This window comes from Loxodonta africana, chromosome 6 (genome assembly GCF_030014295.1).
Source record: "Loxodonta africana isolate mLoxAfr1 chromosome 6, mLoxAfr1.hap2, whole genome shotgun sequence".
NCBI classification, from domain to species: domain Eukaryota; kingdom Metazoa; phylum Chordata; class Mammalia; order Proboscidea; family Elephantidae; genus Loxodonta; species Loxodonta africana.
The window spans coordinates 9,326,230-9,349,831 of NC_087347.1; the positions used below are offsets into that span (position 1 = coordinate 9,326,230).

The following is a 23,602-nucleotide window of genomic DNA, read 5'->3' on the forward strand; positions in this document are numbered from 1 at the left end:
CCCTGCCTTGAAGAAGGAAAAAATTTGCAACTGGGGGAAAAGATAATTTGACCACTCCAACTTGGGGGGGCTCAGTACAAAAGTGGCTCCTGTCCAGGCATAAACGGTCCATGGACTTTCAGTGCCCTTTCCCTCTGCATGGACCTGTGTGGGCCTATTTCAGGAGAATAGACCACTGTTGGCAGACTCCAGCCATTTCAGCTGTGCGGTGGAGAGGTGGGTGTTTGATGTTTGACATTGCTTTGCCTCTTAAACAGGGTCCTCACCCACCCACATCAGGTGCCTAAGGACTGGTACCTCCACTCAGGTCACCCAGCCACCCGCGACAGGGGTCCAAGCATAACTGGTACCACCAAGTCCTCAGAACCAAAAACACTGCGTGCCCATGGTCCATCTGCAGAACCCACCCACCTGTATGCTCTAGGGAACAGGGACATGCTTTCCTCAGAGACACATGGAGGATGATTCTCAGCCCTCTGCCTTGTTCAGAGTGTGACCCCCAGCTGCAACCAGATACCACTACCTACACCAATCACCCCTGCACCTCTAAGACTGTAGGACACAGCCTATACCACACACTTGATGATCAGCTACCTTGACACCTGAGCTGAATTCATACAAGAAAAGTGAATGGACCCCTAGACTGATATACATGATAACAGCTCTAGCCATCTGGGGACAAGACATCAGAGCTCCAAAGGTGAAAATAATCGAGCTAGCTCACTCAAGCAACCCATTTGGGCATATCAAAACAAAACAAAGCAAGAAGCTACGACACAGTAAGCAAACATGAAATAAACTAATACACTAACTTAAACATGGCTCAGAGACAATAGTCAATATCAAGTCACATAAAGAAACAGACCATGATCGCCTCAACAAGCTCTCAAAACAAAGAATCCAGGGATCTTCTAGATGGAAGTGCATTCCTGGAATTACCAGAGGCAGAATACAAAAGATTAATATATAGAACCCTTCAAGACCTCAGGAAGGAAATGAGGCAATATGCAGAACAAGCCAAGGAACACACAGATAAAGCAACTGAAGAAATTAAAAAGATTATTCAGGAACATAATGAAAAGCTTAATAAGCTGGAAAAATCCATAGACAGACAGCAATCACAAATTCAGAAGATTAACAATAAAGTTACAGAATGAGACAATTCAATAGAAAGTCAGAGAAGATTTGAGTAAGTAGAAGGCAGAATTTCTGAACTTGAAGATAAAGCACTCAGCACTAATATATTTGAAGGAAAATCAAATAAAAAAATTTAAAACAATGAAGAAAACTTAAGAATCATGTGGGACTCTATCAAGAGAAATAACCTACGAGTGACTGAAGTACCAGAACAGGGAGGGATAACAGCAAATACAGAGAGAACTGTTGAAGATTTGTTGGCAGAAAACTTCCGTGATGTCATGGAAGATGAGAAGATATCTATCCAAGATGCTCATCGAACTCCACATAAGGTATATGTTAAAAGAAAGTCAGCAAGACATATTATAATCAAACTTGCCAAAACCAAAGATAAAGAGAGAATTTTAAGGGCAGCTGGGGATAAACGAAAAGTCACCTACAAACGAGAGCCAATAAGAATAAGCTCAGACTACTCGGCAGAAACCATGTAGGCAAGACGGCAATGGGATGACTTATATAAAAAATTGAAGGAAAAAAATTACCAGCCAAGAATCATATATCCAGCAAAACTGTCTCTCAAATATGAAGGTGAATTTACAGACAAACAGAAGTTTAGGGAATTCGTAAAAACCAAACCAAAACTACAAGAAATACTAAAGGGAGTTCTTTGGATAGAAAATCAATAATATCAGGTATCAGCCCAAGACTAGAACACTGGGCACGGCAATCAGAAATTCACCCAGACAGGGAAATCAAAAATAAATCAAGATTAAAAAAAAAAAAAACACTCAAAACACAGTAACAGCAATGTTATTATAGAAAAGAAGACAACATTAAAACAATAAAGAGGGACTAAGCAATGTAGGCACAGATCTTCCGTATGAAGAGGAAGATAAGGTGACACAAAGAAATAAACCTTAGGTTTAAATTTAAGAAAATAGGGGTAAATAAAAACCTATCCACAAAGGAGAGAAGCTATCCTGCACATCAATATAAGATGCAAGAAAAAAACAGACACTCAGCAGAAACAAAATCAACAACAATGAATATGAGGAAAAGACAATATATAATCTACTAAGCACATAAAATTAAGTGGGAAAAAGAAACTGTCAACAACATACAAAAAAAGACATCAAAATGATAGCACTAAATTCATACCTATCCATAACTGCCCTGAATGTAAATGGACTAAATGCACCAATAAAGAGACACAGAGTGGCAGAATGGATGAAAAAACACGATCTGTCTATATGCTGCCTACAGGAGACACACCTTAGACATAGAGACACAAAGGAACAAAAACTCAAAGGATGGAAAAATATATATCAAGCAAACAACAATCAAAAAAGAGCAGGAGTGGCAATATTAATTTCTGAAAAAATGGATTTTGAAGTTAAATCCATCATAAAGGATAAGGAAGGACACTATATAATGATTAAAGGGACAATATACCAAGAAGATATAACCATACTAAATATTTATGCACCCAATGACAGGGCTGCAAGATACATAAAACAAACTCTATCAGCACTGAAAAGTGACACAGACAGCTCCAAATAATAGTAGGAGACTTCAACATACCACTTTCAGTGAAGGGCAGGACATCCAGAAAGAAGCTCAATAAAGACACGGAAGATCTAAATACCACAATCAACCAACTTGACCTCCCAGACATATACAGAACACTCCACCCAACAGCAACCAACTATACTTTCTTTTCTAGTGCACATGGAACATTCCCTAGAATAGACCACATATTAGGTCATAAAGCAAGCGTTAGTAGAATCCAAAACACTGAAGTATTACAAATCATCTTCTGTGACCATAAGGCCGTAAGTGGAAATCAATATTAGAAAAAGCAGGGCAAAGAAATCAAACACTTGGATACTGAACAATACCCTGCTCAAAAAAGACTGGATTATAGAAGACATTAAGGATGGAATAAAGAAATTTATAGAATCCAATGAGAATGAAAACACTTCCTGTCAGAACCTTTGGGACAAAGTGAAAGCAGTGCTCAGAGGTTAATTTATATCAATAAATGCACACACACAAAAAAGAAGAAAAGGCCAAAATCAAAGAATTATCCCTACAACTGGAACAAATAGAGAGCAACAAAAGAAATCCTCAGACACCAGAAGAAAACAAACAATAAAAATTAGAGCAGAACTAAATGAAATAGAAAACAGAAAAACAACTGATACACTTAACATGACCAAAAGCTAGTTCTATGAAAAAATCAACGAAATTGATAAACCACTGGCCAAACTGACAAAAGAAAAAACAGGGGAGGAAGCAAAAAAAACCTGAATGAGAAATGAGATGGGCAATATTACAACAGACCCAACTGAAATTAAAAGAATCGTATCAGATTATTATAAAAAACTGTACTCTAACAAATCCGAAAACCAAGAAGAAATGGATGAATTCTTAGAAACACACTACCTACCCTAAACTAACACAAACAGAGGTGGAACAACTAAATAGACCCATAACAAAAGAAGAGACTGAAAAGGTAATCAAAAAACTCTCAACAAAAAAAAGCCCTGGCCTGGACGGCTTCACTGCAGTTTTACCAAACTTTCAGAGAAGAGTTAACACCACTACTACTAAAGGTATTTCAGAGCATAGAAGAGGACAGGATACGCCCAAACTCATTCTATGAAGCCAGCACATCCCTGATACCAAAACCAGGTAAAGACACCACAAAAAAAGAAAATTATAGACCTATATCCCTCACGAACACAGATGCAAAAATCCTCAACAAAGTTCTAGCCAACAGAACTCAACAACATATCAAAAAAATAGTTCACCATGACCAAGTACAATTCATACCAGGTATGCAGGGATGGTTCAACATTAGAAAAACAATTAATGTAATCCATCATATTAATAACACAAAAGACAAGAACCACATGATCTTATCAACTGATGCAGAAAAGGCATTTAACAAAGTTCAACACCCATTCATGATAAAAACTCTCAGCAAAATAGAATAGAAGGAAAATTCCTCAACATAATAAAGGGCATTTATACAAAGCCAATAGCCAACATCATCCTAAATGGAGAGAGCCTGAAAGCAGTCTCCTTGAGATCGGGAACCAGACAAGGATGCACTTTATCACCACTCTTATTCAACATTGTGCTGGAGGTCCCAGCCAGGGCAATTAGGCTAGATAAAGAAATAAAGGGCCATCCAGATTGGCAAGGAAGAAGTTAAAGTATCTCTATTTGCAGATGACATGATCTTATACACAGAAAACCCTAAGGAATTCTCCAGAAAACTACTGAAACTAATAGAAGAGTTCTGCAGAGTATCAGGATACAAGATAAATATACGAAAATCAGTTTGATTCCTCTACACCAACAAAAAGAACATTGAAGAGGAAATCACCAAATCGACACCATTTACAGTAGCCCCCAGGAAGATAAAATACTGAGGAATCAATTTTACCAGAGATACAAAAGACTTATACAAAGAAAGCTACAAAACGCTTCTCCAAGAAACCAAAAGAGACCTACATACATGGAAAAACATACCTTGTTTGTGGATAGGAAGACTTAACATTATAAAAATCTCTACTCTACCAAAAGTGATCTACAGATTTAACACAATTCCGATCCATATTCCAACGACATTTTTTAATGAGATGGAGAAATAAATCACCAACTTCATACGGAAGGAAAAGAGGCCCAGGATAAATAAAGCATTACTGAAAAAGAACAAAGTGGGAGGCCTTACTCTACCTGATTTTAGAACCTATTATACTAACACATTAGTCAAAACAGCCTGGTACTGGTACAACAACAGACACACAAACCAATGGAACAGAATTGAGAATCCAGACATAAATCCCTCCACATATGAGCAGCTGATATTTGACAAAGGCCCCAAAACATTTAAATGGGGGAAAAGACAGTCTTTTTAACAAATGGTGCTGGCATAACTGGATATCCATCTGTAAAAAAATGAAACAAGACCCATACCTCATTCCATGTACAAAAATGAGCTGGAAATGGATCAAAGACCTAATGTGAAATCTAAAACGATAAAGATCATGGAAGAAAAAACAGGGACAATGTTAGAGCCCTAATACATGACATAAACAGTATACAAAACATTACTAACAATGCAGAAGAAAAACTAGATAACTGGGAGCTCCTAAAAATCAAACACCTATGCTCATCCAAAGACTTCACCAAAAGAGTAAAAAGATTACCTACAGACTGGAAAAAAGTGTTTAGCTATGACATTTCCGATCAGCACCTGATCGCTAAAATCTACATGATACTACAAAAACTCAACTACAAAAGATAAATAACCCAACTAAAAAACAGGCAAAAGATATGAACAGACACTTCACTAAAGAAGACATTCAAGTAGCTAACAGATACGTAAGAAATGTTCACGATCATTAGCCATCAGAGAAATGCAGATCAAAACTACAAGGAGATTTCATCCCACTCCAACAAGGCTGGCATTAATCACAAAACAATAAATGTTGGAGAGGCTGTGGAGGGATTGGAACACTTATACACTGCTGGTGGGAATGTAAAATGGTACAACCACTTTGGAAATTGATTTGGTGCTTCCTTAAAGCTAGAAATAGAACTACCATACGATTCAGCAATCCCACTCCTTGGACTATATCCTAGAGAAATAAGACCCTTTATGCAAACAGATATACACACACCCGTGTTTACTGCAGCACTGTTTACAACAGTAAAAAGATGGAAGCAACCAAGGTGCCCATCACCAGATGAATGGATAAATTATGGTATATTCACACAATGGAATACTACACATCAATAAAGAACAGTGATGAATCTGTGAAACATTTCATAACATAGAGGAACCTGGAAGGCATTATGCTGAGTGAAATTAGTCAGCTGCAAAAGAACAAATATTGTATAAGGCCACAATTATAAGAACTCGAGGAATAGTTTCAACAGAGAAGAAAATATTCTTTAATAGTTATGAGAGGGGGCAGGGAGGGAGGGAGAGGGGTATTCACTAGTTAGATAGTAGATAAGAACTACTTTAAGTGATGGGAAAGACAATACACAATATAGGCGAGGTCAGCACAATCGGACTAAACCAAAAGCAAGGAAGTTTCCTGAATAAACTGAATGCTTCGAAGGCCAGCGTAGCAGAGGCAGGGGTCTGGGGACCATGGTTTCAGGGGACATCTAAGTCAATGGGCATATCTATTAAGAAAACATTCTGCATTCCACTTTGGAGAGTAGCGTCTGGGGTCTTAAACGCTAGCAAGCGGCCATCTAAGATGCATCAATTGGTCTCAACCCACCTGAATCAAAGTAGAATGAAGAACACCAAGGACACAAGGTAATTACGAGCCCAAGAGACAGAAAGGGCCACGTAAACCAGAGACTACATCAGCCTGAGACCAGAAGAACTAGATGGTGCCTGGCTCCAGCCGATGACTGCCCTGACAGGGAACACAACAGAGAACCCCTGAGGGACCAGGAGAACAGTGGGATGCAGACACCAAATTCTCGTAAAAAGAACAGACTTAATGGTCTGACTGAGAGTAGAAGGACCCCGGTGGTCATGGCCCCCAGACATTCTGTTGGCCCAGGACAGGAACCATTCTCAAAGCCAACTCTTCAGACATGGATTGGGCTGGACAATGGGTTGGAGAGGGATGCTGGTGAGGAATGAGCTTCTTGGATCAGGTGGACACCGGAGACTATGTTGGCATCTCCTGCTTGGAGGGGAGATAAGAGGGTGGAGGGGGCTAGAAGCTGGCGAAATGGACATGAAAAGAGAGAGTGGAGGGAGATAGCAGGCTGTCTCATTGGGGGGAAAGCAATTTTCAGTATGTAGCAAGGTGTATATAAGTTTTTGTGTGACAGACTGACCAGATTTGTAAACTTTAACTTAAAGCACAATAAAAATTAAAAAAAAAAAAGGGGCAAGAAACGTGAACATCTGATTCATTCAATAATTCAGCCAATTTTTACTTAAGGAGATGCTCAACTTCAGTAATCAAAGAAAAAAAAACAAAAATAAGACACGCTATTTTTTACCGACTTAGCTGAGAAAAGCAAAAAAAGATAAACAAGACAGACGGGCATGGAAAAGGACAGTTTCGGTGGCTCAGCGGTAGAACTCTCGCCTTCTGTGTGGGAGACCCGGTTCAGGTCCCAGCCAGTGTACCTCATGCACTGCCACCCTCAGGGCCAGACCAGCTGCTCCAAACACCACGATGACAAGGAGCATCACCCTGAAACCAGGCCACTGCTCTTTTACTTTGACGCCCACCTCCCCGAGCTTGGGCCCCGCCCACCTGCCTCGTCAGGTACCTGTTTATGAAGGTTGAGGCTGTCGATTTCAGACAGAACCCAGCCAACGCTGCCATCCCCTCCACAGACCAGAATCCGGAACGTGTCGAATTTCTGGAATAACCGTAAGCTGCAGAGAAAAGACAAAGTCAAGGAAACACTGCACACTCAGAGGATACATGACCGGCTTGGCCTCACGCCTGGCCCTCCACTCTCCTCACCTGTGACTAGGCCTTCCAAGGGCCAAAGCCCAGGGCTGCACCTGCTCTCCCATGGGATACCTGGCTGTCCACACCGCCCCTCCGCTCAGGGACCGCTTTATGAAGGTGGGAGAATGTGTGGGTGACAGCTGGACTGGGGCCCGGCTGCCCCTTCTGACCAAGGCCATGACCGCCTAAGCACTGGACGACTAGGACTGAAGGATGGACTTCAGCAGAGGCCACAACTGGGCAGCGCCCACCAACACTGTCTTGCCTTGCTCAGACCCCAGCTCTTGGTGGGTACCATGGACACAGCTTCCCACCAGCCCAGGTCCAAATCTCAGAGCTGGTCGTCCCCGCCCCCACCCACACAGGCCACCCCACACCAGGCTTCTCTACACGCTCTCTGCCCCCGCTCAGCTCAGCTCAGCTCCCACCCTCTCCAGGGGCCTCTGTGGCTGCTGAGCACCTGGAAGTAAACCACCTGCACCCACTGGCCCTGGGGACCCACCGCCAGGCTTCTGCCCAGCACCAACCTTGTACCACTTGGGCCACAAAGGAGCCCAGGGCTCATTCCAGCCCTCACTGGGCCTGTCCTCTGCAGTGTGTACCGGCGGTCACTGGCTCTGGGAGGTCATCCCATCCTCCCAGGCGATGCGACCCACCCCCTCTCACCTGTAGCTCCGTTTCCTAAGTATCCGCCCTCAGAATCGCAGCAGCAACCCAGCCTCCTCTGGGCTCGTCTCCACTCCCAGGGGCCACACGGCAGCCAGGGCTGCCCCCGCTGCACTACCTCCACTCACACAGCCCCTGCAAGGCCCCAGCTACCTCCCGTCCCGAGTGGCCTGGGCTCTCTCCCGTTCCCTCTGGGTGACCTGGGCTACCGGCAACATCTTCCTAAAACAAGCTCTCCCAAGGTCCTGGCTTTAGGGACTTCCCAGTAGTTCTCAAGGAGGTGCAACTTCTCGGCCCAAGGGCCTCCCAGCCTCCAGCCAGCAGCCAGCCTCTCCTCCTCCCTGCCCCCACTCCTGCCCCAGGGCCTGGCCCAGTCTCCCCAGGTCCTCTCTCACTCCCAAGTCTTTGTACATGCCGCAGCCTCTGCCTGGGCAGCTCCCCATCTCCTTCCGGCCATTACAACACAAGCTCTCCTCAAACGCTAGCTCAGCCGAGACCTGAGACCCCAGTTTGATAGATACCCCCTCCCCTGCATCTACCTAGTGACAGGTGACACCTGTCTCCTAAACAATCCCTGAGGGGTCCATTTGTTCAGTGCCCTCCTCGCAGGGGGACCCCGACGTGACTTAGTCCCAGCACCTCTAAAGCACAGAGCTTAGCCCCGGGTGGGCACTCAGAATGAACAGCTTAGCGCTAAACTCAGGGCCCAAGTGGAGGTGAGGTTCTATAGCAACAAGGCTGTACCTGGCTCTCCGCTAGGAGAGAAATGTCCATGCATTCCTACAACAACCTGGAAATCCACAAGGCCTCCTGCTCTGCACCGAGGCCAGGAACTGGGAAAATGAAGCACTATTTCCAAGGCTTGTATGGACAGTGTGAGGTCAGGCTGCTGCCCAGAAATGAGGATTTACAAATAAATGGGAGCTGGCCTCTGTGAGGCTTCCTAAGCCATCTCGCTGACATTTAACGCCCACTACCACTGCGGAGCCTGCAATGCCAGCCAACGTCAATAGTTTATTATTCTCAATTCTACTGTGCAGTTTACACCTGCCTGGTGCCACTGCAAAGCACTCATCCACCACGCCTGGTGCTGGATTTAGTAACAACCCTATAACCTGCACCCAGAGTCCTGCTGGCACAGCGGTTAAGGGCTCCACTGCTAACCAAAAAGGTTGGCACTTCGAAGCCACCAGCTGCTCCCTGGAAACCCTATGGGGCAGTTCTACTCTGTCCTATAGGGTCGCTGTGAGTCAGAACGGACTCGATGGCCAAGGATCTGGTTCAGTTTTTAACCTGCACCCCTGCGTCACTACTCACACTAGGCAGTGTCTCGCACCCTCCCATAATGAAAACCCTCCCTTTGGGCCTCGCTGGATAAAAGCTTCCTATTCTATACTACGAAGTGCCGGTGGTGCAACGGTTAAGCTGACTGGAAGGTCAGTGGTTCAAACCCACCACGGGAGAAAGATGTGGCAGCGTGCGTCCATAAAAACTACCCTGTGGGGAAGCAGCACTCTGCCCTACGGGGTTGCTAAGACTCAGAACCGATCCAACGGCACCCAACAACAACAACTAAATGCAACCGATCCAACGGCACCCAACAACAACAACTAAATGCTAAGCAGCTGTTAAAAAGAATGAGGCAGAGATGTAAATGTTGGCAGGAAAATACGCCCACCGTGCTGTGTGCCAACCCAGGTAAACGGCATTGTGCAGAGCAGCACCTAAAAGCAGAAACCCATCTGATTATAAGCTGTGTGCGCACACGGCTGAAGTAAGCTTTAAAAAGTCAGAAGGCCATGCTCCTCGGTTAACTTTAGAGTGAGTACCTCTGTGGACTGGATTTTGGGCTGGGGGGGGGTGATTCAAGATTTAGTGCCTATTAAAAATCTTCTGGGATCTTTGAACTTCGTGTGTTTCTTTGTTATTAAGCATGCATTGCCTTCAGCTTTTTAAAAACTCCAAGGAGGATATATTTTTAAAACATCCTACCCAAGGTGTGGGCCTCCATTCATGAGGTCGAAGACCTGGGCGGGGTTCAGCAGCTGCTTGAATCTTCTAAGGAACTTCACGCCCTGGTTGTCACCGCTTTTTGAGTTGACGAAGACCAACAAGGGGCTTGTACAAGAAGGAGGGCACGTGGCCTTCCAGAACCCTGGTAGTGAGAACGGAAGGAGACAAAACATGAGAGCCACGGAAGACGCCAAGGGCACTGTTGTTCGTATACAAAAAGTGGACACCTCCAGGGCATACATGGCTTACACACACACGCCCAGTACATCGGTAAGAGATTGGTAAGCCCATTTCCACAGCACCAGTCCCCACACGAGGAAGCAAGTTCCTATTCAGTTTGACTTCACATTTACAATCCTAACTTCCAGAAGGAGGCCCTGGCTGGCACAAAGGTTAACACACTTGGCTGCCAAACCAAAGGTGGGAGGTTTAAATCCCCACCCAGAGGCGCCTTGGAAGAAAAATCCGGGCCATCTGCTTCCGAAAAATCAGCCACTGGAAAGCCTAGAGTGCACAGTTCTACCCTGACACACATCGGGGTGCTGCTGAGTGGGACCTGAGTCGATGGCAGCTGGTTTCTAACCTCCTGAAAGGCTCCCTCACTGCTGCTCTTCCCTGTCGTCCTCAGTCTGGTGGAGCCGGTCTCCTCTGAGCAGCACCCCACGATCTCCCACCTTCCTGCCAATTCTTGTCAGTACTGGCCACCACGTATCAATCACAGGGCCACGTTAGAGCGGTGTTAAAAAGCATGCTCACATCTACTAGATGGAGACCCGAACTGCTCACGTCAAAAAGAGGGAAGCATCTTAGAGCTCACTTCTACTCAAAAGCCACTTTGATCACCTGCCAGTAAAACACCGGCCTCAAGTCTCAGGTGTACGTAGGGGCAAACACGGGGCCCCACTCAACATCTCTGTGACGTGTCACCCCCAGTGGCTGTGCCTGACTTCTTGCTGACTGGCCCTCCGAGCCCCAACCTAACCCATCCTATGGCTGCGCAGGAGAAGATGCTGGAGAAAAGGCATGAGAAGAGGATCCTACCATCCGAGTCGATGCTGTTGAGCGCGGTGGGGGGGATGACTGACACTTTGCACAGGCCCAGTGGGCACTTGGTCAGCAGCGCCTCCTTGCACGCCGTGTGCACCTGAAACAAGGGTCTGCTCATCACAGGGGCCGCAGCAACCTCCCAGGCAACTTCCTCTCCTGGACCCGCCAGCCGTGAGCCAGCACGAGCCATGCTCACCACCTGCCCCAATCCAGGTACCTGGGGCCCAGGCAACACAGGTGAGGAAGCGGCGTAGCAAGTGAGGTAGGAAGAAGAAAGCCCAGGCGGGAGGCATTCCTGGCCCCTAATCCCTGTGCCTTTAACCAAAGACAACTGTGATTTTCACCCAGGGAAAGGGAAAATGCTGCCTAAATCCAAAACTTCCAGTTACTTCCTCAGACACTAGCCTCCCGGATTCTGCATTCCTCCATTATCAGAATCCCTTCCTTCACTAACAAGCAGCCTTCGGGTCACAGCATCCTTCTCTCTGTGCAGCCTCCTCACTGGTAACACAGGCGCCGCGGTGGGACCTACCCAGCAGTGCTCCTGAGGACTAGTGACAAGCCCCAGTCCTGCAGGACCCTGAGCGGCCCACCCCCAGGCAAGGCAGGGGGCCCCGCCGTGCCAGCCACACATGCACGCTCACCATGGCCTTGCACCAGAGGCAGCCCCAGTCCTGCAGGACCCTGAGCGGCCCACCCCCAGGCAAGGCAGGGGGGCCCCGCCGTGCCAGCCACACGTGCACGCTCACCATGGCCTTGCACCAGAGGCAGCGCCAGTCCTGCAGGCGCAGCACGCTGCCACATGTCTTGTCGCACACTGTGCACTTGGCGCTCACGGGCAGGTTCCCTTCCAGCCACTGGTGCGGCATGGCAATCTGCAGGCCAAGAGCAGGGGACACATGGAGGTGCTCCCGGGGCTCCAGACCCAAAAGGCCCTGGCAGCACTCAGCACACGGGGACAGGGTGTCCTCGGGCAGAGGTCAGGCAGGGTCTGCAGAGCACTGCCCAGGCCACGACCCCGCCTGCAGGCACAGCACTGCTCCCAGGGCCCCCACCCCGTGCTGCCTGCTGAGGCCTGCACAAATGAGCATGGGCCGGGAAGGTGCCAGCTCACGCGGCAGGGGAGCACGTGGGGACTGCGAGCGGGGAACGGGGACGTGTAAACCCGCCGAGCCCCACAGGCTCCCTCACCATACCCCATCTTCGTCTTCGATGATGTCCTTCCCGATGGAGGCCAGCGTGGTCCACTTGCAGTTGTTGGTCGCGCGCACAGCACAGCGTTTGTGGGCCTTGAACTTGCACACTAGGAGAGAAGGCGCCTATCAGTCTGCAGGCTCCATCCTAGGCAGGTGTGCTGGAGGACGCAGTGTTACGGGAGTCGCCCTGGTCGCCCAGGACAGGTGGGAAGTAAGCACACTGTGTCCCCATGTTATAAACTCAGCTACCGTGATGTGCTTAGAGACAGCGACAGCAGCACTGGACGTGTCTGCAGGGAGTCTGAACACCGGGCACCAGCCGGGGGTGGGCAGGCTTTCCGCACAGGGCCAGACGGGAAGGAGTTTGGGCTTTGCGGGTCAGGCAGTCACTGTCACACTACGTAACTGTGCCGCTGGAGCACAAAAGCAACAACGCTTCACTGACAGTAAAATTTGAACTGCGTGTCGTTTTCACACATCATGAAATATGACTCTTCTTTTGACTTTTTCAACCATTTAAAAATTTAATGGCCCTGCTTAAGCTCAGGGGCTATTCAAAAACAGGAGGCAGGCGGGATTTGGCCCATGGCCACAGTTTGCCAGTTCCAGTTCTAGTTCACTGCTCCAGCCACCAGGCCCCTTGCCCAAGGACCATAACCTTAACCTCTAGGTCAATCCATACGGCCACAAGCCAGTCTGCCCAGACACAACAGGAGGCAGAGTGTAATCACACTGGGACTAACGGTATTTAGAAAATCTCTTTTCCCTCTACATTCTCTGTGTTTCCTCTTTGTTTCCCTTACTACCACTCCCCTTCCTTTTACTCTGTTCAATTACTATAAAAAGCAATCTATCAGGGACTCCTGGCTAGCAAAATAAACAAGAACAGAGTCACCGAAGGCGTGGGTGACAATGGGCTTCTCTACGGAGCCCTGCGTTTGGATTTCCTGGACTTCATCAAGTAAAACCTCGGGCCACCTTCCCCGGCGGCGTGACGACCCTCTCCTCACCCTCGCAGGACAGCCCGTGGGAGGTGACCCCGGACAGCGCCTCGCGGCACACGTTGCAGTAGGTTGGCCTCGCGTGGGAGCAGGCGTACCAGTTGTGCATCCCTGAGAAGTGGTCCATGCTGTACTGGGTGGGCTGCAGGGCAGACAGATGAGGGTAAGCTGAGCCTCTGAAACCCTTCAATGTGGTGACTTGGACAGCATTAGATAGAGCCCCCAAGAGGGGAGAGGAGGAGGCTCACAAAGGACAGCGCCATACTCTTGACAGGTCAGCCGACAGGATAAACGACAAACCTTGATCTACAAGGAACATGCTGCGATAGTGAGGCCCAGAACCGCAGCCCCAGCGGGAGACCCTCAGACAGCAGGCTACGCGGGGGAGGCCAACAGAGGCAACAGCACGCGTTTGTAGAAGGGAGGTCTTTCTTTTCTAACCTCAAAATGCTCCCTGTTCTGCACAGTCTTCAGTGCCGCGATCCAATCTTCCATTTCTTTTCTGTTATCAGCACACAAGATGAGCTTCCGACATGGAGTGATGACCTAGAGAAACACAGGACAGACGCGAACAACTGTCATCATTAGAGAAACCACCTCCAAGACAGAGTTTATGAAAAAGGACTATATATTTCAGTCAGATATATACATTCGAAGAAAAAAACCTAAAAATGGCCATCTCAACAATCTGGTTTGAACAATCTCAAACAAGAAAGACGAGCTCATTTAGTTTATACATTCATCAACAAAGGAGATATTTACCAAATTAAAAAAAACCAAACCATTGTTGTGGAGTCGCTTCCAACTCATAGCGACCCTACAGGACAGAGAACTGCCCCATAGGATTTCCAAGGAGTGGCTGGTAAACTTGAACTGCTGACCTTTTGGTTAGCAGCTGAGCTCGTAACCACTATGCCACCAGGGTTCCATTTACCAACTATTTACTATGTATTAGACACTGTAGAAAGGCCTGTGTGCTTGTTTTGTGTGTCATCAAGTCGATTCCTACTCATAGCGACCCTACAGGAAGAGCAGAACTGCCCCATAGGGTTTCTGAGGCTGTAATCTTTTTTGTTTGTTTATTGTGCTTTAAGTGAAAGTTTATAGTTCAAGTTAGTTTCTCATACAAAAATTTATACACACATTGTTATGTGACCCTAGTTGCCCTCCCTACAATATGACAGTACACTCCTCCTTGCCGCCCTGTATTTCCTGTGTCCATTCAGCCAGCCAAGGCTGTAATCTTTACAGAAGTAGACTGCCACATCTTTCTCCCTTGGAGTAGCTGGTGGATTTGAACCACTGATTTTCCGGTTAGCAGCTGAGTACTTAACTACTGCACCACTGACTCAATTTAGGAAGACCCTGTTTAAGTTATTGCGCAATCATGTTTCTAGCTCAGAACGTTTATAAACAATGTTTTAGAAGTTCTCTCTACAGTGATCTCCCTAAAACTACCTATAAAGTTTAGCCCAGGGGGCGGTGAGTAGAACTGGGCCGTGGCTCACAAACACAGGGCTGGGCTGGGTGTAGAAAGAGGTAAGGCAAGGAGGGGGTGAGGGGAGACACTGAGAGAAGTCAGAGGCAGGGGGCTAAGCGCCCCCACCCCCAGTCAGGCGCGGGGGATCAAGCGCCACCCCGAGTCAGAGGCCAGGGACCGAGAGCCCCGCCTCCAGTCAGAGACCAGAAGCCTAGAACCACCCTGAGTCAGGGGCCAGGGGCCGAGGGCCTCCCCAAGTTGGAGAGCAGGAGGCAGACGCTCTCTCCTTGCTTGGCACACCACGCGCACACCTACATCACTGCGTTCAAGATACCCGCCCGCTCAGCAAACATCTGTCAAGTGTCTGCCCTAGATCTGAGGCCTCACAGAACAAGGCGGGAAAGGCACCTGCTCGCACAGGACTTACACTGGGGAGAGACAGACGAACACGGGCCACGAAGACCAGAGAGCAGGGTCACGGGAATGGGGTGAGTGGAAGGCCCGTGCTCCCTGGGAACCTACCGATGGCCCTGAGGTTGGCACAAGCCAGGTGTGTTTGAGGAGCAGAAAGGTTGAGCGTCAAATGGTACCATGACCACTGTCCTATCTGTGGCCGTCGGAGTGTGGGCCTCTGGAACACGGGGGGCCAAGAGCTTCCGCTCCATGTCGTCAGCACCAGGCACACTTAAGATTCTCACATTCAGGAAAACAAAACACGACTTTAAGAGATCATGTAATCCAACTCCTTATTATAAAACTCAAGTCATATAACTTCAGTCCCCTGAGCCCAGTCACTGAGTTGTCCAATCACTACACCACTGTTGGTGTGTGTGTCGTCAAGTCGATTCTGGCTCACAGCCACCTTAAGGGACACAGCAGAGCTGCCGTATCGGGATTCCTAGGCTGTAATCTTTACAGGAGCAAATCATCAAGTCTTTTCTCCCACACAACCACTGGCATGTTCAAATTGTCGACTTTTCAGTTAGCCAAGCGCTTAACGCCTGTGTCACCAGTCACTACACTGGCTCCCTCAGGTACGCTCTATGAAGAGATGACCTCTTTCATTAAACAGGCTATCACACGTAAGAACCCTGGTGACATGGTGGTTACGTGCTTGGCTGCTAACTAAAAAAAGACAGCTATTCAAACGCAGCAGCTGCTCCACGGGAGAAAGACGTGGCAGTCTGCTCCTGTAAAGATTACAGCCTAGGAAATCCTACGGGGCAGCTCTACTCTGTCCTGTAGGGTCACTATGAGTCAGGATCTATTCGGCAGCAGCGGGTCTGGTTTTTTTTTTGTTGCTGTTAGTCACCCACATTTCTGCCAAGCCATGGTGAAATGAACAAGCGTGCACTAAAAATATTTTCGTTAAATACAGATTTTATAAGCTTTGCAATAAGAATATTTTTCACAAAATATTGATTTAAAAAAAACAAGCAAATTATTTTATCTAGCCTCAGTCACAGTCTGGCTTTCAAAACCCACACAGAACACTGTATTTTTATAAAATCTTTTGTTTTTTTTTTTTAATATTTTCCGATGATAGGTATAATGTGAAATATTAAAACAAAGAACTGGACCCTTGGGCCAGATCAGGACCTCAAAACACTGGTCTCTGCAGCTACCTTATTCTTCAGCTTCCTTTTCCTGTTTATTCAACAACGGGAGGAGGAGGAACACAAAAGTTGCTGCTTTTAGAAATTCTCATGGATTCTAATTTAAGGTGAATCAGAGAGGAGGGAAACATTTCTCCTAACCAACAGACGTTACTGTGATTTAACATTTGTGTGTAGTATGTTTTATTTAGGTAAAATGCAAAGAACATAAAATTCACCGTTTTAACCATTTTAAAGTACACAACTCAGTGACACTGGTACCTTCACAAAGTTGTGCAACCATCACTACCTAATTCCAGAACACTTTCATCACCCCGAAAAGAAATCCCATACCTATTTGGCAGTCTCCCTTCACCCCCAGGTCCCCCCGCTCCTGGCAGCCATCTACTTCCTGTCTCTATGGATTTCCCTATTCTGGACATTTCATATAAATGGACTCACAGCATAAGCGGCCTTTTTTATCAGGCTTCTTAGCAAAGCGTTTTCAAGGTTCACCCATGTGATGGCATGTATCAGTACTTCATTCCTTTCATTGTACAAATAGAGTACATTTTGTTTATCCATTCATCCGTTTTGGGAAACCCTGGTGGCGCAGCAGTTAAAACCAGTTCGAATCCACCAGGTGCTCCTTGGAAACTCTATGGGGCAGTTCTACTCCGTCCTATAGGGTCACTATGGGTCAAAATCAACTCGACAGCAATGGGTTTTTTTAATTTTTATTTTTTTCCATCAGTTTTGATGCATAGAAGATTTTAATTTTGATGAGGTCCCATTTATGTTTTTTCCTTTGTTGTTTGTGTCTTTCATGTGACATTAAAGAAACTGTTGCCGAATCACGGAGCTTTACCCCTATGTTTCGTGTGTGTGGTAAAGATCCAAATTCATTTTTGCACATCTGAGCACGCGGTCATCCCAGCATAGTTGGTTGAAAACTGTTCTTTCCCACATTGAATGGTCTTCGCACCTTTGTGAAAATCAACTGGCCGCAGGTGTATGGGTTTCTCTCCGGGCTCTCACTTCCATTCCACTGGTCTATATGTTTATCATTAGGCCAGCACCATACCCTTTTGATTCAATAAGTTTTGAAATCAGGAGGGTGAGTCCTCCAACTTTCTTCTTCTTTTTCAAGATTGTTTTGGCTCTTTGTGGGTCCCTTGCAATTCCATGTGAATTTTAGGATCGACTTATTCATTTCTGCAAAAACAGGCCATTGGAATTTTGATAGGGATCACATTAAACCTATTGCTTTGGGTAACACTGCCATCTTTACCATACTGTCTTTCCATTTATATATAGGTCTTCTTTAATTTTTTTTGTAGCTTGCAGTGTACAAGCCTTACTTCCTTGGTTAAGTTTATTCCTAAGTATTTTATCCTTTTTGACGCTATTATGAGTGGAATTGTTTTCTTACTTTCCTTCAGGGATTGTTCATTGCTAACATAAGAGAAACACAACTCATTTCTGTATACTGATCTTGTATCCTGCAACTCTGCTGAACTCTACTGGCTCTAATAATTATTTGTGGAATTTTCAGAATTTTCTATATATGTGATCAAGGAGGCCCAGTGGCACAGTGGTTAAGTGCCCAGTTGCTAACCGCAAGGTCAGTAGTTCAAGCCCACCACTGTTCCAGCGGGAGAAAGATGTGGCAGTCTGCTTCCGTAAAGATTTATAGCCTTGGAAAGCTTATGAGGCAGCTCTACCCTGTCCTATAGGGTGGCTGTGAGTCGGAATCGACTCAACGGTGAGGTTTTTTTTGTTTTTTTATGTATGCATATAACATCACGTCATTTCCAATCTGAATGCCTTTCATTTCTTTTTCTTGCCTAACTGCCCTAGCTAGAACTTCCAGTACAATGCTATATACGAAAGGCAAGAGCTGACATCCTTGTCTTCTTCCTGATCCTAGGGGGAAAGTATTCAGCCTTTCACCATTAAGTATGATGTTAGCTGTGGGCTCGTCATAAACGTCCTTTATCAGACTGAAGAAGTTCCTTTCTATTCCTGGTCTGTTGAATGCTTTTTTTTCTTTTTTAATAAGGAAAGGGTGTTGGGGTTTGTCAAATGCTTTCTGCGTCTATCGAGATGATCACACGATTCTGTCCTCCCTTCATTCTGTTAATGTGCTCTATTACATAGATCCGTTTTCATCTCTCGAGCCACTTTTGCATTCCTGGGATAAATCCCATTTGGTCATGGTGTATAATCCTTTTAATATGCTGCAGGGTTTGGTTTGCTAGTATTTTGTTGAGGGTTTTCCCATCTACACTTACACGGGATACTTTTCTTGTGATGTTTTTGTCTGGCTTTGGTATGAGGGTAATACTGGCCTCAAGGACAAAGTAAGGAAGTATTCCCTCCTTTTCTAACTTTTGGGAGAGTTTGAAAAGGACTGGTGTTAATTCTTTTCCAAACATTTGGTAGAATTCCTCAGTGAAGCCATCTGGTCCCGGGCTTTTCTTTGCTGTAAGTTTTATTATGATGATAATTAATACTACTGATTCAATCTCTGTAATTATTACAGGTATTCGACCTCTTTGTTACAGGTCTATACAGGTTTTCTATTTTTCTGGAGTCCATCTTGGTAGTCTGTGTGTTTTTAGGAATTTTCCCATTTCACCTAAAAAAAAAAAAAACTCTCTTCTAATCCTTTTTTTTTTTTTTCCCCTGCAAGGTCAGTAGTTAACACCCCCACCTTCCATCCCCGATTCTACTAATTTGAGTCTTCTCTCTTTCTCTTAATTTTGTGAAGCTAAAGGTTTGTCAATTCCACTGATCTTTTCAAAGAATCAATTTTTGGTTTCGTTGACTTTATTGCTTTTCTATTCTGTGATTTAAATTTTCGTAGGTTTTTACTTCAATCACCCATCTACTGATTCCACGTGTTTAAGTAATTCTCATCAGTTACTGCCTTGTCTATAAACCAAAAACCGTCGAGTTGATTCCAACTCATAGCGACCCTATAGGACAGAGCAGAACTGCACCACAGAGTTTCCAAGGAGCGCCTGGCAGATTTGAACTGCCGACCCTTTGGTTAGCAGCCGTAGCACTTAACCACTACGCCATCAAGGTTCCCTCTGTCTATAAAATTTGGGCAAATGTTTCTTTAATTATTAAATCTGGGGTGTGTTTTAATAGTTGAAAGTTTTTTATTAGTAAAACAAACACAGTAAGAGAAAGATATATACTTTACTTTGGATAACTTCGGGATTTTATTAGGAGTTATGCAATAGGATATTTACAGAAGATAGCAATGAGATTTTTTATGTCCTGTTCTGTTTCAGATCTTGGTTCCACTGGCCCTGTGACAACCTTTACAAGCTGGAGTGCCCATATTGTTTCTCGTTTGAGAAGCATGTGTCGAAGCAGGAGGGTGGGGGTGAGAGGGGTATTGGGCACCACTAGGCAGGCAAGTTATTGCCAAAACCATTCACGATATAACCAAAAACTGGCTTTTCCAGGTGGGTGTTTCCTTCCAAGACCATTCTAGTGGTCAATAGCTAACCTCTCACATTGTGAGAATCATCACAGAAGATCTCCAACAAAGAAAACTCACCCCACATCTCTTCTCGCACCCTTAGCTGCCCACAGGCCAGCTATGACTGGGCCTGCCTCTCTGTGCAGCCCCTCGCTTCTCAGACCCCATCTGCACCTGCTGCCCCAGCACAGGCCACTTGAGATTCCTGATACCTGCCCAGCTGTTGGAACCACAGGCCCACATATGACTCTACCTCTTTGGAATGCATAATCTCTGCAAGCTCCCAACAGCCCTCAGGGCCCCTAGAAGCTTCCCCGGGCACAGCAAGCAGTGGTGGTGCCTGGAGGGCCGGCGGACTCCTGCCTCTTCCTCTCTGCTCCTCACACCAGAGCAGGGCTCTTCAGGAGGCAAGGAGAATGGGAAGCTGGTTCTGAGAGAGATTTGGGGGCTTGGGTCTCCTATCCAAACCCTTGATCTCAGAGAGCCAGTGAGGGCATGGCAGGACCAAGCGGCAAAGTGAATGAACAATACGAGGGTGGCTGGGCAGAAGTTACAACGGCCTCTGCACTCCCCGGGGCTCACCCAGGCTCACTGAGGACAGCAGTGTCTGATGCAGCTCATTTCCGTTCTGGCAGGAGCCAGAGGACGAGCTGCCAGAGGATGACAGCGACGTCACCTCGGGTCATCTGGCTGGCTGCCCCACCCACTCGGACCAGGTTTCCCAAGAGTTCAAATGAGAAGACGGAGGAATCAGGTCCAGAGGCTAGTGACAAGGACAGCTCACTGATTCACCACCGGGCTGAGTCACCGAATCAAAGCTGCCACTTTCTGTCCAACGATTGCTCATCATGGATCTGGACGGGCATCTGATCTGTAAACAATACCTCAAATGACAAAAATAGCAATGCTGTGTTCTACTGGAGCCACAGGCCAAACCAAACACCTTTGCAGCAACACAGGCCAGGCCCCAAACCTGCACCCATCCAAAGGCCGCAGACAGTGAGGCACAGGATGGGCGTGGCCAGGCCATATGAGAGAGAAGGGTCTGGGGACACACGGCTCAAGTGAGGGCCTAACATGGTATAGAGGCTCCAAGAAGGTACAATGTGCTCCACTACATGACATCACAGGGAAGGAGCTTAGTTCTTATGTCCAGGGGAAAACATGTGGAGAACTGTCCATGATAGCATGGGGTCACGTGAGAAGGCTGATTGCAGGTGTGAGTTGTGGCTGCCACGGGGCACACCACCACCCAGATCCCCCATTAGGAGAGACCCTGTGTTAGGACCCACCTCACCTTTCAAGCTGTAGCCACACTCAGGCTCCTAATGACTGAGGACTGAGCCAGCTCTGGGGGCTGGCTGTCTCCGCCCACCTTGAGACTCCTCAGACAGACAGTCTTGGCTCTGAAGCACCCCAGTGGGCGGGCTGAGACCTTGTCGGGTCTGCACGGTAATCGGAGGCCTCCCCACCCCCACCCCATCCTGCTTCCTCTGATCCTCTCCTTTCACAGGTGTCAGACCGGCATCCCTGCCTGAAGTCTCTCCTGCCCATCCTATCCCCTCTCCCATAAACCTCGTGCTCTCCAACTCCATCTCAGCCTCTGCTTCCCAGGCCCAGGGAGGACTACCTGTCAAGCCCACTACAGAGGAAAGCACAGCAACAGACCAGTGGTTTAATTAGAAATGGTTTCATTAAGGTTCTCACCAGCTCAGGGTGCACAGATTCAAAAACGAATAAAAGTAACCAGCAGGCTCCCCCTTCTGGGAAGACGGAATAGACGTACCTTTCAGTACTTTTTTCAGTACTCCTTCTGCTAAGTACAACTAGATACCCTGGACATTCTGTATAAAACAAACGTAGGACTGAATGGTGGAGAAGGGGAGGCAGACTGGCTAGGGACCTCGGGACCCAAGGAATGACACCGTGGTGTGTTCCCTGGGTTTTCTTTTTTGTCTCATGTATTCCAGACCAGGAGCTGAAGAAGCCAGCGACCTAGAAACGCCAATTGGCACAGGGGAAAAGGCTCCAAAGAAGCCTGCTCTCTAGCCAGAGGCTCAGGAAGGGGACAGCCTAGCAAGGCAGAAAACATTTAGACGCTAACTGCTGTACTCCAGCCAGACACTGCAGAAAACCGGTGGTCCCACCCTACTACCACCAGTGAAGGCAGGGTGGGGAGCCTAGACGTCCACCCTCATAGGCTGGAATGAGGGGTCCCAACACCCCCGCCAGGTGGTATCAGAGAAGGCCAAGAAGGGAGCCAGAAATTCCACCCCTGCCAGCCAGTCACAAGCCCCACCTCCCTCAGTGTCAGAGGACACACAGATGCCAACATGCACACAAAAGATGCTAGTGTGCCATCATTAGCCATCGTTGTAGTGGTTGTTTCTAATTCTGTGAAGTCTGTTCTATGAGCAGAACAGCCTCATAGTTTTCTTCGCTGTAATCTTTACGGGAGCAGATTGCCAGGTTTTTCTTCCACAGAGCCGCTGGTGGGTTCGAACTGCTGCCAAGTGCTTAACGATTTAAAAAAAAATTCGCATTTAAAAAAAAAAAAAGCACTGCTGTCAAGTCAATTCTGACCTTATAGGACAGAGCAGAACTGTCCCACAGGGTTTCCAAGAAGCACCTGGTAGATTTGAACGGCCAACCTTTTGGTCAGCAGCCATAGCTCTTAACCACTACACCACCAGGGTTTCTACAATTAGCATTAGGAGGAGCAAATTAAACCACTGCATACCTATCAGAATGACTAAAATAAAAAACACAGCACCCATGCTGGTGAGGATGTGGACAAAGTGGACGGCTCACACATCACTGGTGGGAACGTAAAATGGCACAGCCACTCTGGAAAACGGTTTGGCAGTTTCTTAAAAAACTAAACATGCAACTACATACAGCCCAGCAGTGCACTCCTGGGCACTGAGCCCAGAGAAATGAAGACTTTTGTTCACATAGAAACCTGTACACAAATGTTTACAGCAATCTGATTCATAACTGCCAAAAAATGGAAACAACCCAGATGTCCTTCAGTGGGTGAACGGTTAAATTGTGATACATCCACACTGTGTAACACAACTCAGCAACCAAGCTACCGATCCACACAATGACCTCAATGAATCACCAGGGAACCAGCATGGCTAAAAAAAGCCAATCCCAAAGGAGACACACTGTATGACTCCATTCTTGAAGTGACAAATTACAGAAATGGAGAACAGATGAGGGGTCACCAGGGGTTAAGAAGCGGGTGGGGGATGGAAGAAAGTGGATTTGGCCATAAAAGGGCAGTATGAAGGATCCTGTGGTGATAGAATGTTCCAGATCTTGACTGTATCAATGTCAATATCCTGGCTGTGACTGTATACTACAGTTTTGTAAACTGTTACCACTGGGAGAAAACTGGGTAAAGGGTTTATAGGATCTCTCTGTATTTTTCCTACGACTGCATGTGAA

At 46.8% G+C, this 23,602-nt stretch overlaps 1 protein-coding gene across 4 annotated transcripts in view; it reads right to left on the reverse strand.

Annotated features, from left to right (window-relative positions):
• Nucleotides 1-23,602, reverse strand: part of DGKD (diacylglycerol kinase delta) — a 130,589-nt gene that overhangs the window by 30,086 nt on the left and 76,901 nt on the right. For 3 of the 4 annotated variants that reach the window (XM_064286528.1, XM_023557749.2, XM_010597609.3), the window contains 7 exons: nt 14,017-14,121; nt 13,585-13,717; nt 12,575-12,681; nt 12,128-12,253; nt 11,373-11,475; nt 10,311-10,473; nt 7,465-7,573 (listed from right to left, as the gene is read on the reverse strand). In XM_064286528.1, coding sequence (XP_064142598.1) covers nt 7,465-7,573; nt 10,311-10,473; nt 11,373-11,475; nt 12,128-12,253; nt 12,575-12,681; nt 13,585-13,717; nt 14,017-14,121 — 846 coding nt within the window. Of the gene's footprint in view, nt 1-7,464; nt 7,574-10,310; nt 10,474-11,372; nt 11,476-12,127; nt 12,254-12,574; nt 12,682-13,584; nt 13,718-14,016; nt 14,122-15,577; nt 15,749-23,602 lie in introns of all 4 variants that reach the window. The other variant, XM_023557750.2, reaches the window with a different exon arrangement.